The sequence below is a fragment of the Heteronotia binoei genome, chromosome 11 (genome assembly GCF_032191835.1).
Source record: "Heteronotia binoei isolate CCM8104 ecotype False Entrance Well chromosome 11, APGP_CSIRO_Hbin_v1, whole genome shotgun sequence".
Classification (NCBI taxonomy): domain Eukaryota; kingdom Metazoa; phylum Chordata; class Lepidosauria; order Squamata; family Gekkonidae; genus Heteronotia; species Heteronotia binoei.
The window spans coordinates 24,905,445-24,922,201 of NC_083233.1; the positions used below are offsets into that span (position 1 = coordinate 24,905,445).

The following is a 16,757-nucleotide window of genomic DNA, read 5'->3' on the forward strand; positions in this document are numbered from 1 at the left end:
GGATAACTCAGGCAAGCCTGATCTCATCCGATCTCGGAAGCTAAGCAGGGTCAACTCTGGCAAGTACGTGGATGGGAGACTTCCTTGAAATACCAGCAGTTGGGAGGGCAGGGGCAGGTTGTATTCAGCCACATCTCTGAATATCCTCAAGGCCCCCAGTAGGGGTAAGTCACCGGAGGTTACCATAACTTTCAAGTGCGTGCACACACATACACATATTTTTTTAAAAACCAAAAATATCAAAAATGCATGTATTGCCATCTTCATGGTGTGCAAACTAGCTTTGATTCTGAACTTCCAGAAAAAAAAATCTCAAAAAAGTGGGGAAAACCCAGAAACAGAATGATTAGGGGACAACGTTGTATGGATGCTGCAATATAAAATCTCACTCTAGTTTGGTATGCAATTTGGAATGGAAACAACTGAAGTTAAAAGCCCTTTTCATGTCACCAACTTTTGGACTGGTTTAATGGAATCCTCTCCATGATGTGGTAGCTTTTTGCACGTAAAGAGCTGTTTCACAGGAAGGAGCATTCAAACAAACTGAACCCCTCTCTCCAGTGTAGTAGTGCAGCCCAGATTTCAGTCTGTTTATTCTGTGTAATGTGTAGCCCAGTTCTGGTGTCGCAGGGATGGACACACTCATTCACATATCTAAAATCCCTTTCCCTTCAAATAGAAAACTTTACACCAAGAGGAATAGTCCTACCCTTTTTCTTTGCTATAAATTTTGGTATACATGCCTACTTTTTTCTTTTTTGGGGAACCACATACATCATTGCCCTTTCCTCAGTCTAGGCTGAGAGTGTGTGACTGGCCCAAGATCACCCAAGCAAGCTTCCTTGACGGCGTGGAGATTTGAACCTGGGTCTCCTAAGTTCTAGTCCGGCTCTTAACCACTGTCCCATGCTGGCTGTCTTCTACGTTCCAAATTGTGAACTTCCATAATCTAACGCCTGAAGTGATGCAGTCTGTTCTGCCCCCCCCCCTTTGCAGCCAGCCATTTCATTCCCACCATGCTCTCCTGCATATATGAACCTGGCCTGAGAGGCAGGTGATGCTGTAGTTGTCCTCTGTAAGGCAAACCTGGCCTGAATCAACTGGTACCTGTGAACAGATGTGCTGAGCTGCATAATATCTGGGGGGGTTCAGGATTGCCTTGCCATTTGTCAACCTTGGGTCATGCCTCTTGTGTCTCTCTCAACAGGCGCCTGAAAAATGAGCTTCTGGAGATCCGCAGGAAAGGTGCCAAGAGGGGCAGCCAGCGCTACAGTGAGCGGACATGCGCCCGCTGCCAGCAGAGCCTGGGCCGGATCAGCCCCAAAGCCAACACTTGTCGTGGCTGCAACCACCTGGTCTGCCGGGACTGCCGTGCCTATAATGCCAATGGCTCTTGGCGCTGCAAAGTCTGCACCAAGGAGGCGTAAGTCCGATGGCTGCAGCTTGCTCTCACTGTTCCCATCCTGGTATCTTTTTTTGTTCTGTCTCTGACTCTACATGTGCAGCCTCGTTTCTAACATCTTGGACTCTTCTTTTCATTTAAAAGTGAGATTCATGATTTCATCTGGTTGTAGCAGCTCCTGCATCTGAATTCAGGATCTCTGATTTACCTGCTGGGGAATCAGATCTTTCCTGTCTTTTCCATTTACCAAGAATGGCACTTTGTCTTGAACGCTGCACAATCACTTCTGCAAAATCCCTCAAATGTTAAGGATGACAGTTTCAGAATTTATTGGGTGTGTTCAGGAAGATTAGTGAGGGCTAATCTTCTTTAAATGAATGTTGCAGTGTTCAGGAAGCTGAATGCACTGCTGCAAAAAAAAACTAGATTGAATATCATATTTTAAGAATGATTCCAAAATGCACAGGTTCAAATACAGTGAGAGACACTGTGGTCTTTCTGTTTAAAGGACAGCCATCTTCTTCAGCTAACTTTCATGAAGGTATTGGAAGGAATCTGATATCTCTCTATGTTAAAAAAACAACAGACTTCATTTAGCATGACCCACCTCAGCTTATCAGTTCTGGGGCTTCTCTGGTTTGGCATGTTTAAGATGTTTCCAAGTTTGTATGTTGGACTTCTATGGAATTTATTGTTTTTAGTTTGCAAAGAAATGTAAACTGTCCTAATGATTTTTGTGAAATCTGAGAGGGTTCCCCTTGAAACAGGAAGATTCTTTGATTCCCTTTAAATCGTATTTAAACTTCTACAGTTCTGTATTCTTATAAAATATGGTGATTTTACAAAAATTGGGTTTAGATATACTTTTGCAGTTCTGTGTTTACTTTTTGTTTGTACATACCAGAATTCATGCTTGCATGAAGTGGGGAAACGTGACCCTACGCTGTTCTGAGTGTTCTGTTGAAGCTCTTTTCTCTCCCTGCAGGGAGCTGAAGAAATCAACTGGGGACTGGTTCTATGACCAAAAAATAAACCGTTTTGCTAACAGGCTGGGCAGTGACCTCATTCGAATGTCCCTGCGGCGCAAGCCACAAGGTGAGGTATCTTGACAGCTATCCTTGTGGAAGAAAGCAGAAGAGTGAAAATCATTCCAAAACAGTCCTTCATCACGGTTGATACTATAGCCAGCATGTATTCTTTGCACGCTCCTGGCTTGGCTCACTTGCTTGAGCTATCTGGATCAGTTTACCTTGCTTGTATCAGTGAGTTCCTTTCCAGATCTCCTGCTGTGTTCTGAGGGATCATGCTTTGGAGCATTAGATCCTGGTGGATAAACTTGGGAACTTCTCAAAGTGTTCTCAAATTCAGACATCTCTTTCCCGGGTACAGAGGGTGGCTTTTGTAGGTTGCTACTTCAGGCTTCTCTTGACCCTGTTTCCTTTCTTAGCTAACAAAAGGGAGACAGTGGGGCAAGTTCTACTTCAGAAGGCCCAGCTCGGTGATCCCAAAGCCGGGCAAAAGAGCCCCCAGCAGCACCGCAAGGAACCCAGGTGAGTCTCCTTCCTGTTGATGTCACTGTACCTTTTTGAAGCCAAGACTGGAAAGCCCAGTAGTTTTCCATTGTGGAAATAAACACACTCACCCATCATGGGCCAATCATAGCCAGTTGAGCAGGGAGACCACCATTAGGGAGGGTGCTAGCTTCAGGATTCTGGGCTGTGGTCTGTTAGAGAAAGAAAACGTGTGGAAAGATGATAGAGATTCACTCTCAAAACAGTCCAATGCAAGGCTGACCTGCGCAGAATATGATGACAGGTGGATCTGGATGAATGGAGGAGGGGAAGCGCCACGAATTCAAACTTCGGGTGGATGACTAGCCATGAGAGCCAGTTTGGTGTGGTGGTTAGGAGTGCGGACTCTAATCTGGGAGAACCAGGTTTGATTCCCCACTCCTCCATATGCACCTGCTGAATGATCTTGGGTCAGCCACACATCTCTGAGAGCTGTTCTCTCACGAGCAGTTTCCTCAGAGTCACCTCAGCTCCATGTACCTCACAGGGTGTCTTTTTTTTTTGAGAGGGGAGGCAAAGGAGGTTGTAAACGGCTCTAAATCCAGTCTCCTCCTCTTCTTCATCATCTGTTTGTGAGTCTGGGATAGGCAGGTATTAATACTTGCCTACCTGGCAGAGCTGTTGGTGAGGATTACTGAGAGATGAGTTGGATATAGGGTAGTCAATCTCCAGGTAGGGACTGGAGATCTTGAATCACAACTGACCTCCAGACTACACAAGTCACTTGTTTGTTTTATTGATTTATTTAAAGCACTCATTCCATTTCACCTGGAGAAAATGGCTGCTTCGGAAGGTGAACTTTATGGCTCCACCCTCAAAGCTCTAACCTGGAGTTGGCAACCCTAGCCGGACAAGATGCTGGACGATCTGTGAATATCTCCTGAGCATCTGTTCTATTGTATAACTAGGATCTTTCCACTGCCCCATTCCAATTCACATCAGAGTCATAGCACTGGAAGGACACGGGGAGCTACTTTGTTCCATTCTCCTGATCCCAGAAGTCTGTTGGGGGGAACATACAGGCTACAAACAAGGCTCCATGTTTTCCTCACTGGGGCAAATAAGAGTTTTGGGGCTGTTCTGAACCTACAGGAGAAAATGAAATGTGCTTCCTCCTCCTGCTCCCCACCCCCCCATGGTGCACCTCTGACGCTATAGTAGCCCCTGCAGCTTCGATAGAACATTAAAAATGCAGTCATGGCTCTTCTAGTTATCGCATTGGATTTCACCCTTAGATACTGTATGGGGAAAGGCTCTGGACTTTCTCTGCAGAGCTCCTCAAATGCAGGGTCGCAGAAGCAGCAGTAGCATTTAGGGTACCGAATCTGGACTAAAATCTAGTAGTAGGGAGGGAGAGTGGGATAGAGGGAGGGATGGAGGAATGGCTAGAGGGAGGGAGGGAGAAATGGATGTATGGTTATTTGACTTTTAGGCTGCTCTTCCTTGTATAGAGCTCAAGATAGTGAACAACAATTCGACTCAGGTTATGTTAGGCTCTGGCTCAGCTGGAGGGAAATACTGTGGCTGCTTGTCTTAAGCAAGCATGCTTGGATGTGTCCCTTGCCCAGTCTCTTGGTGGCCCTGACAGCAGAAGGGCTAAGGTTCTTCTCCTGGTCCCATTTCTCTTCCCTTCCCTACCTCTCAAGTGGGGACATGCCCTGCTGCTCCCCAGGCTGTCCTTGTTAGTTTGACCTTGATCTTCCTTCCAGCCTGACCTCCGACTCTGTGGAGTCACGGGACGCCAAGAGTGATACGGAATCGACTGAGAACATGAGTCTGGATGGGTACCATCCTGCCTCTCTTCCTGCAGCGGCCAGGTGAGAAGAACCACTCCCTCCTGTTCATGTTTGTTGACCACCTTGGTCTGGCGGTCGGCTTGTTGTGGTCTGATGGATCTGAAACGGTCGGGTGGTGTGAAAGGGGAATAGCCAGCGGAGGAGTATTATGCCCTTCTCCGATTGTGCTTCTGTCCTGTTGCATTTTCTTGCAGCCCGAGGCAAGAGAAGACGAAAACCCTCAGCCCTTCAGGGTCCAACGCATCCAGCTTGACCATCCCTGTCCGCTCCAGAGAGGGCCTTCCTTCCGATTCAGACAGTGTAGGTTTCCTCTTCTGCTTCTCTTGGGGCTTCTATAGATGAGTGATGGATGGATGAAGTTGCCTGTTTGGAATTGACTTGGTATTGGTGTGCCTTCTGGATAAATGGCTTGGTTTTTAGCATTCTTCCTCAGCTCTCTGTTTGGGTTTGTGTATTGTGCTATTGCCCTGAGGGAACTTAGTTTTGACTTCACTTGCCCTTCGCCCACTCCACCGTGGAAATGTATCTTCCTGGTGTCCTCCTCCCAATCAAACAAACATGCCTGAGAATAAGAGTGGATTTTTGATCGGGGTGAGGGAATGATGGCCCCTTAGAATATTTGTAGGAGACAATGAAGAAGGCAAATGGATTGACCTAGATCATGATGGGTAGCCGTGTTAGTCTGTAGCAGTAGAAAAGAGCAAGGGCCTTAAAGACTGACAAAATTTGTGGTAGGGCAGGAGCTTTTCTGAGTCATTTCTCACGTCTTCAGGGGAAGTGAGTAGTGACTCAGGAAAATTCCTGCCCTGCCACAAATTTTGTTAGTCTTTAAGGCAGGGGTGTCAAACATGCAGTTCGGGGGCCGAATTAGGCCCCCCGGAGGGCTCCTATCAGGCCCCCAAGCAACTGGCCGTCATCTGCTTCCTTCTCCCTCTCTCTTGCTACCTTCTGCATAACAGCTTGCTTTGCAAGCCTTGCTCAATTGCTCAGGAGCTACAGAGCAAAACCTCCATTTTCTCCATTGGCTGAGGCTCCCCCCCCAGTCCCCTGGGGAAGGAAGGAAAGAGCCAGAGCTTCCTTTGTCTAGTTCCCTGGATCCTATGGGAGAAACACAAGGAAAGCATCTTTAAGACCAATGAGTGCTAATGTTTAAAGCATGTTTTAAGTTTTTAAAATATATATATTTGTGTTTGTCTGAGTTCTTTATAAAATTTATATCTCTGCTACTTAATCTTAAATAGGTACACACATGGCCCGACCTGCCATGGCCTTGCCCCTCCAGCTCTCATTTATGTCAGATTTGGCCCTCATAACAGATGAGTTCGACACCCCTGCTTTAAGGTGCTATGGAAGTGTGCAGTGACTTTCAAAAGCTCACATCCTGGCATAAATTTTGTTAGTCTTTAAGGTCCTACTGGGCTCTTGCTTTTTTTCTACTGATTGACCTAAAGAGAGAAGAAGTTTGTTAAACAAAAGGCTTTTTTGGTTCATTGATCATATCAATGAATAAGAGTCTTGTGGAAATAAATGAAATGAATGAAATGGTGTGAAGGATGAGGGGGATGTTCAGCTGTTTCCCTTCCAGGAAACCCGTCTGGGAAGCCGTGGTACAGCTTCAGCTGATGAGAGTGAAACTTTATTCAAGAAGAATCCCAGGAGAAGTCAGAGATCTTCAGGTAAGCAATATCATCATCGTTGCTTTATTACAGTACGTAACCAGCACAAAACAGTCCAGACATATTGAAAACCAATATCAAAGTATAACCATAATAGCGTAAAATTTAGAAGTCAGTGTAAAAATGGAGCAATAATGAAGCATTTACAAATAATTAAATAAAATATCTTAGAACCCGTATCACACCTTTACACACTGTTTAACAGATTCTGTAGACTGCTGCTAGATATTTGGCATACGCCAACGTGACCTCTGGATTAGAATCTGAAAGAAGCATGTTGCTTATTGCAGTATTTGAGAAACCTGAAAATCTTTCCTGGATAGGTTGTATGAATCTAGCACATACAAGCCAACAGGTGGAGAGTGGCAATTAAAGAGTGTTCATGTGATCAAAACCCATTGATCCCATCAGAGCATATTTTTCAGCTTCTGGAGCCATTCTTGGTATGAGATGCCTCTGCTCAAAGAAAGGTAACAAAGAAATTTTCAAAGAGTTGGTTTGATAAAGACTGCCAAAAAGCCAAGAGAGACCTTTAAAGATGCTTACAAAGCTTATAAGGTAAGCAGTCTTAAAAGAGAACCTCTCTTGATCTGTCTAGGTCTGTCCTCTGATTAGCGGCAGCTTTTTGAAGTCTTGGACAGGTTTCCCTGGCCTTATTAATCTGAGATGCTTCAAGAGCCGCTCTTCCATTTTTTAAAAACTTGAATGCATGTATGTTTACACATACACAGAGCTGCCTTTCATAGGATTATCATATTTTGAAAAGCAAAAAAGAGGACGTATTACCCAACTGAGTACTTTAAACAAACGATCACTATGACAAATCTCATTTTAAAAACCCCTACTGTTTAAGCTACGATAATTGCTACTAACTAGGAATATTTCAACTAACCTTCGAACCCCAAACGAGGACATTTTCTTCATTGTTTTAAAAAGAGCCCAAAATAGGATGGACATCAAAGACAGAGGACACCTAAAAAGAGGACATCTGGTAACCCTACCTTATAGGGAGCCAGACAGTTGGCCTGTCGAGGTCGATCTTGTCTGACTGGCGACAGATCTTCAGGGTCATCGGGTGAAGGTCTTTCACATCATCTGATATTACTTTAACTCAGGGGTGGAATTCTAGCAGGAGCTCCTTTGCATATTAGGCCACATACCCCTGATGTAGCCAATCCTCCAAGAGCTTACAAGGCTTTTTTTTTTTGGTAAGCTCTTGGAGGATTGGCTACATCTGGCCTAATATGCAAAGGAGCTCCTGCTAGAATTCCACCCCTGCTTTAACTGGAGATACCATGGACTGAACCTAGAATCTTTTGCCTGTAAAACAGTGCTCTACCACAGAGCTATGGTTCTCCTCCTAATGTTTTCCTTTGGCTGTAAGTGTGTGGTTCAGCCATGAAGAAGCCGCCAAGGATGGCATCTTCTTCCTTTAAGGAAGTTTGGACAAGTGCCTGTTGGGTGTCTTGGAGTGTCGAATAATCCTCTTGATTGATTAAAAAGGTTGTCTTACCATCTTGGCCTGCAGATTGCCAGCTCCTCTTTCCACCCGTGGAGCTGAAGTTGTGCTCCCTGAGACTGGGAAGGAAGAGGCTGCTTATTACTTTGGCCTACAGATCGTCCCCTTTTGTTTTGTTTCCCTGTTCTTAATTTCACAGCTGATTTTTATTTTTTTCGCTGGTGTGGTATTTTCTTCCAATTTTGCGATTTGTAGCAATAGCTGCTTTGCGTCCTGTATTTCAGGAGAAAAGTGGCATATAAATGTGTCAGATAAATCTGGGTAAATGGTCCAGGCCCACCCCCCAGCTCTGTGATGCTGAGACGGCTGCTTTTCTGATCTCTCGTGCCACCTCTGTTGCAGAATACACCAAGTCAGTGATTGACCTGCGACCGGAGGTGCCCACCAGTGAGAGTGTGTCTCTCGGAGACAGAAGCAAGTCTGTGCCAGGCCTCAATGTTGAAATGGTGAATCTCCGTCAGGAGGGAGTTGGGGTTACTATGAAGAACTGCTCTCTATGTGTCCTGTGGTTGTTTTAGTTTAGTGCCAGGTGGTATGGACAAGTTCTTTCAGTCAGTTTTAAGGCAACAGATGATGATGATGATATTTGATTTATATCCCACCCTCCACTCCGAATCTCAGTCTCAGAGCAGTTCACTATCTCCTTTACCTTCCTCCCCCACAACATACACCCTGTGAGGTAGGTGGGGCTGAGAGAGCTGTTGCAGCAGCTGCCCTTTCAAGGACAACTCCTGTGAGAGCTATGGCTGACCCAAGGCCATTCCAGCAGGTGCAAGTGGAGGAGTGGAGAATCAAACCCGGTTCTCCCAGATAAGAGTCCGCACACTTAACCACTACACCAAACTGGCTCTTAGAGAGATCAGGAAAGAGAATAGCCCCTTAAGTGGAGCCAGCGATGAGAGAAACAGAATAAATGATTGTTTGGGTATCAGAAACCCATGGTCATGCTAAAGCACTGAAGAGAGAGCCACCATCCGCCGTTTTCCAGAGGTGGCTTATAGAAGCAGTGGTGTGTTCCGCGACTGCAAGTGAGACCATTCTGATCTCTGGACGCAGTTGTAAAAGGGAGGTAGCACAGCAGGAGCAAAGACTCAAAACCAGATGACGGATGTTCTGATGGCTGCAGCGCATGGTTGAAGGAGGGTGGTGCGTGGGGATGCCTTCAGTTTGTTAGAAAGCAAAAAGCCTTGGCTCAGCATTGCCCTTGTGTGGGTCGGTGTGGTGCTGCGTAGGGATTTCACGGTTGAAACCAACTCTTGTCTTTCTTCCCAGGAGGAGGAGGAGGAAGAGGAAGACATCGACAGCCTGGTAGAGATCCATCGGCGGCGGACAGCCAGAAGCAGCATGCGCAGCGGTGTGTCCTCGGTGGGTCCCGGAACCGATTGCTATGGCCTACAAAGTTTAATAGAGCACAAGAGGGAGGCAAGAGTGAAGTGCACTGGAGAGAGAGCCTTCTTGATTGCTGCCCCCTGTTGGTGGAATTAGCGGCCGGAAGAAGTTAGGGCCTTGCGGGACCTCGCCTAGTTCCACAGGACCTGTAAGACAACACTATTCCGGCTGGCCTTTAATTGATCTGGAATGACACCTATTATACAGAACGCCATCTGAAATGAAACAATATCAAATGATATTAGCACCAGGTGGTTTTATGGTTTAATTTTTAATTTATGATGTAAGTAATAGTGAATTGTTTTGATTTTACTGGTTGTAAGCCGCCCTGAGCCTGCTGCGGCGGGGAGGGCGGGATATAAATCCAATAAACCTTACACCTTAAAAGAGGTCATTTAGAGGGAGGGCAAATGTCATGGAGGACAAGTGCCCCCTCCTGTCCATGAAGGGTGGAACAGAAGGTTTAAATGGCAGGGAATGTAGCTTGAACACTGGCCCAGAACCTGGTAGAGCTGAGAGCCATAGATGGGACAGGGCAGGTGAAAGGTGTTGCCTGAACGACATCAGTTCATATTTTTTTTCTTCCTCAGAGCACTCTGGGAAGCATGGTCAGCATTTACAGTGAGGCGGGGGACTTCGGCAACGTCCTTGTTACCGGGGAGATCGCCTTCTCCCTGAGCTACGAGCAGAAGGTGGAGATCCTGTTCATACACGTGAAGGAATGCCGTCACCTGGCCTATGCTGATGAGGCCAAGAAGCGCTCCAACCCGTGAGTGCCGAGGAGTTAGGCAGGCTGGGAGAGGGAGGGCAAGGCATGAGCCAGTGCTGGGCTCTCATGTCCCTTTCTTAGATGCCCAGGAGAATGCTGGTGGCCACTTTGAGGGTGAGGAAGGAATTTTCCTCCAGGGTTTTCTGTCTTTCTCTGGGCATAAAGCTGGGCTCTCATGGCCCTTTCTTACATGCCCTGGATCAGGCCTCAGATTCAGCAGGAGCTCACAGGAGCACAGCTCCTGAACCTTTCTGAGGGCTCCCCGTCCTCCTCCTCACCTACCTTGTCCATTGAATAGTTAGGTGCAGCTGCATAACAACCCCTGGATTAGGAGAGCAGGCAACCAGTCAGCCACCAGGGGCTTTGTCACACCCCCAGCAGCCCTCATTAACCCCTGGAGAAGCCCATACCGCCCTTTCTCCACGTCTTCTGTGATTTTGGGCAGCCTTTTGACTGTGGGGGGAGAGGCCCAGGAGAGCCCCAGGCAGGCAAGGCCTGCTTGGGTTGGCAGGATCTCTAGCCAGCCCAAGCAGGCCTCGCTCACCCGGGACTCTCCTTTCTCACATCGGGTTGCTTTTGGCGTGTGTGTGGCATGTGCTAATGAGTTATGCTAATGAGCTCCACCACCTGTTTTTCTACAAAACGACCCCTGCCCAGGGTAATGCCGATTGACACTTTGGGGTGAGGAAGGAGTTTTCTTCCAGGGCTTTTTGCCTTCCTCTGGGCATAAAGCAGGGGTCACTGGGGAGAATGGGGCACGATGGGAGGTAGTTGTGAATTTTCTGCATTGTGCGGAGGGTTGGACTAGATGACCTTTGGGATCCCTTCCAGCTCCATTTCTGTGAGTGTGTCAGAGGGGCGGGGGACAGCTGCAGCAGTAGGGCATGTCTGCTTACTGGGAAGGGGTCAGCTTGGCCCTTGTTCTGACAGGAAGGGGCCTGTTGAGTTTCGAAGCTGTGGGCACAAAGTTGGCAGCCCAGTTCACACTAGGCCCCAAAGCCTCTACAAGGAAGCTGAGCTATCATTTACCTTGATGTCAGAACAGACAAATATTAGTTTGTAAACCACCTTTATTCTTCTCCTTGGCTGCTTTCCCCTTATTGAATGCTGGGGATCAACCCTGGAGTTTCTGTCCTTGGGGGAGGTGGGGGGGAGTATTGCACTGCAGGTGTTCAGTCCCTGCTGCCCCCTGGTGGTGGAGTGCTGGTATTCGTTTAGGTAAAAGGGGTTTGGATGTATTCAGGGAGGGCAGGTCTGTCAGTAGCTGTTGGCCATGATGAATAAACGGAACCTCCATGTTCAGAGGTTGCAATCATTTGAATATTGATGTCGGGGGGGTGGGGTAGCAAAAGGGGAAGCTTTTGCCTCTCTGCCCTGCTTGTTGGCTTTCAAGGGATATCCAGTTAGCTTCTGTCTCTAACAGAGTGTTGAGCCTGATGGGCCGTTCTGATTTTATATGGGTGCTTTTCATTTAAAGGGATTATTAGAGACACTCAGCTGCAAGCCAAGGAGAAGTTAAGTTCAGGCTTAGCATTCAGATGGGTGCTCAAGTCCTATCACAGATGCTTTTGATAGAAGAGAGCTTTGTGTTGTCATGGTGACTGTATAGCAGGCTGGCTACATTTTGAAGCAACGCTCCAGCTTCACTGTTTCATACTTAGATGTTCTATTCTGAATGTATTTCTTAAAATCTAGAATGTATATTCTATCGGATTGGTCTTTGACCGTATTAAAACTATACTACTACAGGTTCACTGGCTTAGCGCACCAATGCAAACCATCTGAAAATGGTTTGAGGGCTTCATTGGAGACCTACATCCCCCCCCCCAGCATATTTATGAATGCACATAACTGCTTGACTCCAGGTCGTCCTGTCTCATGCACCTCATCACCCTTAAAAAGGGGCTGTGCAGACAGCGTAGGTGTGTTCATTTGCACAGCTGCAGATAGGTGGAGTGAAATGTGCCCCTTTGATTCCTTCAGGTATGTGAAGACGTACCTTCTTCCAGACAAATCCCGCCAAGGGAAGCGCAAGACCACCATCAAACGGAGCACTGTCAACCCCCTGTACAACGAGATGCTAAAGGTAAGGGCTCAGCTACAAGGAGGGACATAGGAGGACACCTGGGGCAAGTAAATACCCAGGGCTTCTTTTGTAGCAGGAACTCCTTTGCATATTAGGGCACACCAATCTGATGTAGCCAATCCTCCTGGAGCTTACAGTAAGCCCTGTATTGAGAGCCGTGTAAGCTCTTGGAGGATTGGCTACGTTAGGAGTGTATGGCCTAATATGCAAAGGAGTTCCTGCTACAAAAAACCCTCCTGTAAATACCCATTTCCCACGTGCTGGTCACCCTTTGCACATTGCCTCCCCCCAGAGTTGTTCTCTCTCCCTCTTCCCCTGCTTGCTTTGCAACCCCATAATGGCAGTAGAGATCTAATGGGACCATGCTATAAGATCTCAGTGGCCATTTGAGAGTTGCTAGGCGACCACAAACAACATGCTGAGGCTTTCCTCCCTTGGACAGAATGTGATACTTAGTTTGCTCAAGGCCTTGTGGCCATCTTCAATGAATTGAGAGAACATCAATGCCTTTTTCTGGTTGCCATTTTTAAAAAGTTGCAATGTCTACATCGTTGCTTCAGTGATTGTGTGTGAGGAGACCTAGCCTCCAATTTCTTCCTCCTTTTCTTTTTTTTATTAGGTTTTAATTTTTTTCCTGCAGTAACAATTGCCTTATTCCTGGGTGGTTCCATAGTGTGGGTGTCTTAATCCACACAGTTGGGTCATCATGGGAATTAGATAAGATACTTTCCTCAGCTTGCATTGAACAATTCCATTAGCATCTGATTAAGCAGGTACATTCCTCATGAAGGCACAAAAGGTGCAACCCAATTTTCTAAATTTACTTCGGTGGCTTCCCTGGCGTTTTAACAAATAACGGGGAGGCGACTGCTGTTCCACAATCCCACAACATTGACACCTGAACCATCCCAGTACAAATCCAGAGTGCCAAATAACATCTTATAATATCATTATATGAGGCGCTCAATAAGAATTTAAACCCGCAATCTGGATCCTGGCGAGTGAACCTGGAACCGTACTACATATTTTAAATTGCATGAACTGTGGAAATGTTTTAATGATTTTATTGTACTTTGATTTTAACACTCTGTTATTTTAACTGTTGTTAGCCGCCCTGAGCCCTTTAGGGGAGGGCGGGATAGAAATGCAAATAAATAAATAAATAAATAAGGTTTGCCTTCTTTTTGTTCTCTTTTTTCCTAGTATGAGATCAACAAATCTCTCCTGATGACCCGGACTCTGCAGTTCTCTGTCTGGCATCACGATCGCTTTGGTCGAAATACGTTCTTGGGAGAGGCGGAGGTTCCGATGGCCTCCTGGAATTTCGAGAACCAGTTGGAGGAGTGTCTCCCGCTGCATGGCAAGGTGTGTGCTCCACCCGTGGCCCCTTTTCTGACCTCGCTGGAGCTTAGTTCCTCTTAAGGGTGGAGTGCTGTTCCCCAGGGAAATGGCAGTGAAGTTGGCCGTGAGGTTTCGAGCTCTCTGTCATCATGTGGGTCTTTGGCTGCAGCCTCGGTAAAGAAACAAGTGTGGATAGTTATCTGCCAAAAATATGTATGGCACCCAGGGCTTTTTTGGTAGGAAAAGCCTAGCAGGAACTTATTTACATATTAGGCCACACCCCTTGACACCACCATTGTTTTGCATAGGGCTTTCTTGGTAGGAAAAAGCCCAGCAGGAGCTCATTTGCATATTAGGCTACACCCCCCTGACACCAAGCCAGCTGGAACTGTGTTCCTGTGCGTTCCTGCTCTGAAAAAGCCCTGATGGCACCTATATGGAAAGCGGCAAATGTCGCCTTAATCACAGAATACCTCAGTAAGGTGTGGCACTGGCGCACAGCAAAATGGGGAGAGCTAACAAATCCTGCTCATGCTGAGAAGCTTAGGCAAATCGGAGCTGTCATTAGAAAGGCGGATTGGAAAGAACCGTTTGAGTCAACAGGAGATGCATCGGTCGCGGTTTATGTCGACCAACGTCTTCAGTGCTAGGCATGGTTTCTTCCTGTTTGGTGTAGTGGTTAAGTGTGCAGACTCTTATCTGGAAGAACCGGGTTTGATTCCCCACTCCTCCACTTGCACCTGCCATAGCCCTGGCAGAGGTTTTTGGGGAGCGACGGTGGCTCAGTGGCAGAGCATCTGCTTGGTAAGCAGAAGGTCCCAGGTTCAATCACTGGCATCTCCAAAAAAGGGTCCAGGCAAATAAGTGTGAAAAACCTCAGCTTGAGACCCTGGAGAGCCACTGCCAATCTGAGTAGACAATACTGATTTTGATGGACCAAGGGTCTGATTCAGTATAAGGCAGCTTCATATGTCCTTGAAAGGGCAGCTGCTGTGAGAGGCCTCTCAGCCCCACCCACCTCACAGGGTGTCTGTTGTGGGGGAGGAAGGGAAAGGAGATTGTGAGCCGCTCTGAGACTCTTCGGAGTGGAGGGCGGGATATAAATCCAATATCATCTTCTTCTTCTTCTCTTTTTGCTTGATATGCAGCATGTATCAAGAATAACAAAAGTTGCCCTGACTGGGATAGCCCAGGCAAGCCCGATCTTGTCAGATCTCAGAAGCTAAGCAGGGTCGACTCTGGCAAGTACTTGGAGGGGAGGCCTCCTTGGGAGGCAGGGGCAGGCTTTATTCAGCCACCTCTCTGAATATCCTCCAGAACCCTAGTAGGGGTCAGTCGCTAGAGGTCACCATAGCTTCCAGGTGCTCACATGCACACTCTCACGCACACGCACATAAAAACACAAAGGAAAAAGGAATAGCAAAAGTTATAACAGGACAAACTATGGACTTACCTCTTTTCAGTTACATACGCTCAGGGGTGGAATTCTAGCAGGAGCTCCTTTGCATATTAGGCCACCCCCCTCTGGTAGAGCCAGTTCTCCAAGAGCTTACAAAAAAGAGCCTTGTAAGCACTTGGAGGATCGGTTACAACCGGGGTTTGTGGCTTAATATGCATAGAAGCTCCTACTAGAATTCCACCCCTGCATATGTTTTATTTTCAAGAATGACCACCAATATTAGGGCCGTAAAACTTCAGAATGGCTCTGTCGTCTTATTTGGTGTTTGTGAGGTGGAGAAATCAGTGTTGTGTAGTGAGGAAGGCCACACTAGGACACCCGAGAGATGCAGGTTCCTCTCCCCTCTCAGACATCAATTTCATTGGGGGACAGTGGGCCAAGCACACTCTTAATTGAGCCTACCTTGTAGGAGAGTTGTAAGGATAAAAGGCGGGGGGGGGAGGGAGAACCATTCTATGAGCCATACTACTTGTTACAACACCATATAGCGTAGGTTCTGGGTTCCCCTGATCTGACTTTGATTCTGACATTGTACTGATAAGCTACATGTATCTGACACGCACCCCGGGGCAATTTCGGGTCAGGAATTGCAACTCCTTCCTCCCCTGCACCAGTTATGATCCAAATCAGGCCCCTTCGGTGCTTGGAAAACATCCCTGAAGTCTTGACTGCCAAAGTCAGGTTGATGCAACCTAGACCTTATAGGATAAAAAAAAAAATGCAGCATGTTGTTTGGGTCTGAGATCTGAGGAGAAAGGGTGGGATGAAAATGCAGCAGACTTTCAGTTGCTCTTACGGCTAAAAATTGGAGCTTGCTCCTGTGTCTTTAATTCCTTTCCATTGAATCTTCCTTTCACTTAAATCTCTGCCCTCCCAGTCCTGCTTTTTGGAATCGCCCTCCGCCGATAATGCGGCTCCCTTTCTTGAAATCTTTCTTCCACCTTTTTGCAACCAATTTAGACACCTCTCCTCCAAACTATATATAATGCTATGCCCCCTGCTCTGCATTGTCTTGGATCAATCTTCTCTTCCAGTTACCTTTCTGGACTTAAAAAAAAAAATCTGCCCCCCCCCCCCCCGCATCAATCAGTGCTGCAAAAATTAAGGTAGTTGCATGGGTCTCCAACTCACAAAAAGCAGAGCTTATTTCCACATATTGGATTGTCTTTTTCTCTTCTAGGATGGTTTTGACTCAACTGCCTCCTCTCACGATAAAGGCGAGCTAGTGGTTTCCTTAAAATACATCCCACCTGTTAAGCATGCCAGTGCAGGGAATGGAAGAAAAGGTAAGGATTCAGGACACTCAAGCAGCAGCTTTTCCCCCAACTGCAACGTGAGCCAGGTAGATGACAACTTTCTGGTCTCTCGTCAGGCACTGCCTGATCATTTATGTTTTTTCCTGTGGGATTTAGAAACTTGATTTTGCTGTTTGATTTTTTTTTAAAAAGCCAAGGTTCTTGGAGTTCTCAAATTTCAGGTGCCTGGTTGCATGGTTAAAGGAAGCTTGTGGCATGCTTTTGTTGTGAAGAACTGTGCCTTGCCATAATTGTGCAGGCCTCTGGGCCTACACGGTTCCATGTTTAATCCCTGAATGCTTATCTGTACTTTAGTAACTGTTCACAAATAACCGTTCTGCCTCAGCTGCATATTCTGTGAGGGATGAAGGTTGCCAGTTAGCTGCAGACTGAAGTAACTTTTGCTTTGGAGAAGAGTCTGTGAACTGTGAGGAGGGATGGATAAGGTGTCTGC

At 46.8% G+C, this 16,757-nt stretch overlaps 1 protein-coding gene across 2 annotated transcripts in view; it reads left to right on the forward strand.

Moving 5' to 3' along the window:
* The window catches only part of SYTL4 (synaptotagmin like 4), a 32,492-nt gene that overhangs the window by 11,813 nt on the left and 3,922 nt on the right, over nt 1-16,757 (forward strand). Inside the window, exons 3-14 of one of the 2 annotated variants that reach the window (XM_060249824.1) lie at nt 1,208-1,423; nt 2,388-2,497; nt 2,850-2,952; nt 4,683-4,790; nt 4,964-5,069; nt 6,355-6,445; nt 8,307-8,410; nt 9,240-9,329; nt 9,944-10,122; nt 12,106-12,208; nt 13,412-13,573; nt 16,189-16,294. In XM_060249824.1, the coding sequence (XP_060105807.1) occupies nt 1,208-1,423; nt 2,388-2,497; nt 2,850-2,952; nt 4,683-4,790; nt 4,964-5,069; nt 6,355-6,445; nt 8,307-8,410; nt 9,240-9,329; nt 9,944-10,122; nt 12,106-12,208; nt 13,412-13,573; nt 16,189-16,294 (1,478 nt within the window). The remainder of the gene's footprint in view (nt 1-1,207; nt 1,424-2,387; nt 2,498-2,849; nt 2,953-4,682; nt 4,791-4,963; nt 5,070-6,354; nt 6,446-8,306; nt 8,411-9,239; nt 9,330-9,943; nt 10,123-12,105; nt 12,209-13,411; nt 13,574-16,188; nt 16,295-16,757) is intronic. The other variant, XM_060249825.1, reaches the window with a different exon arrangement.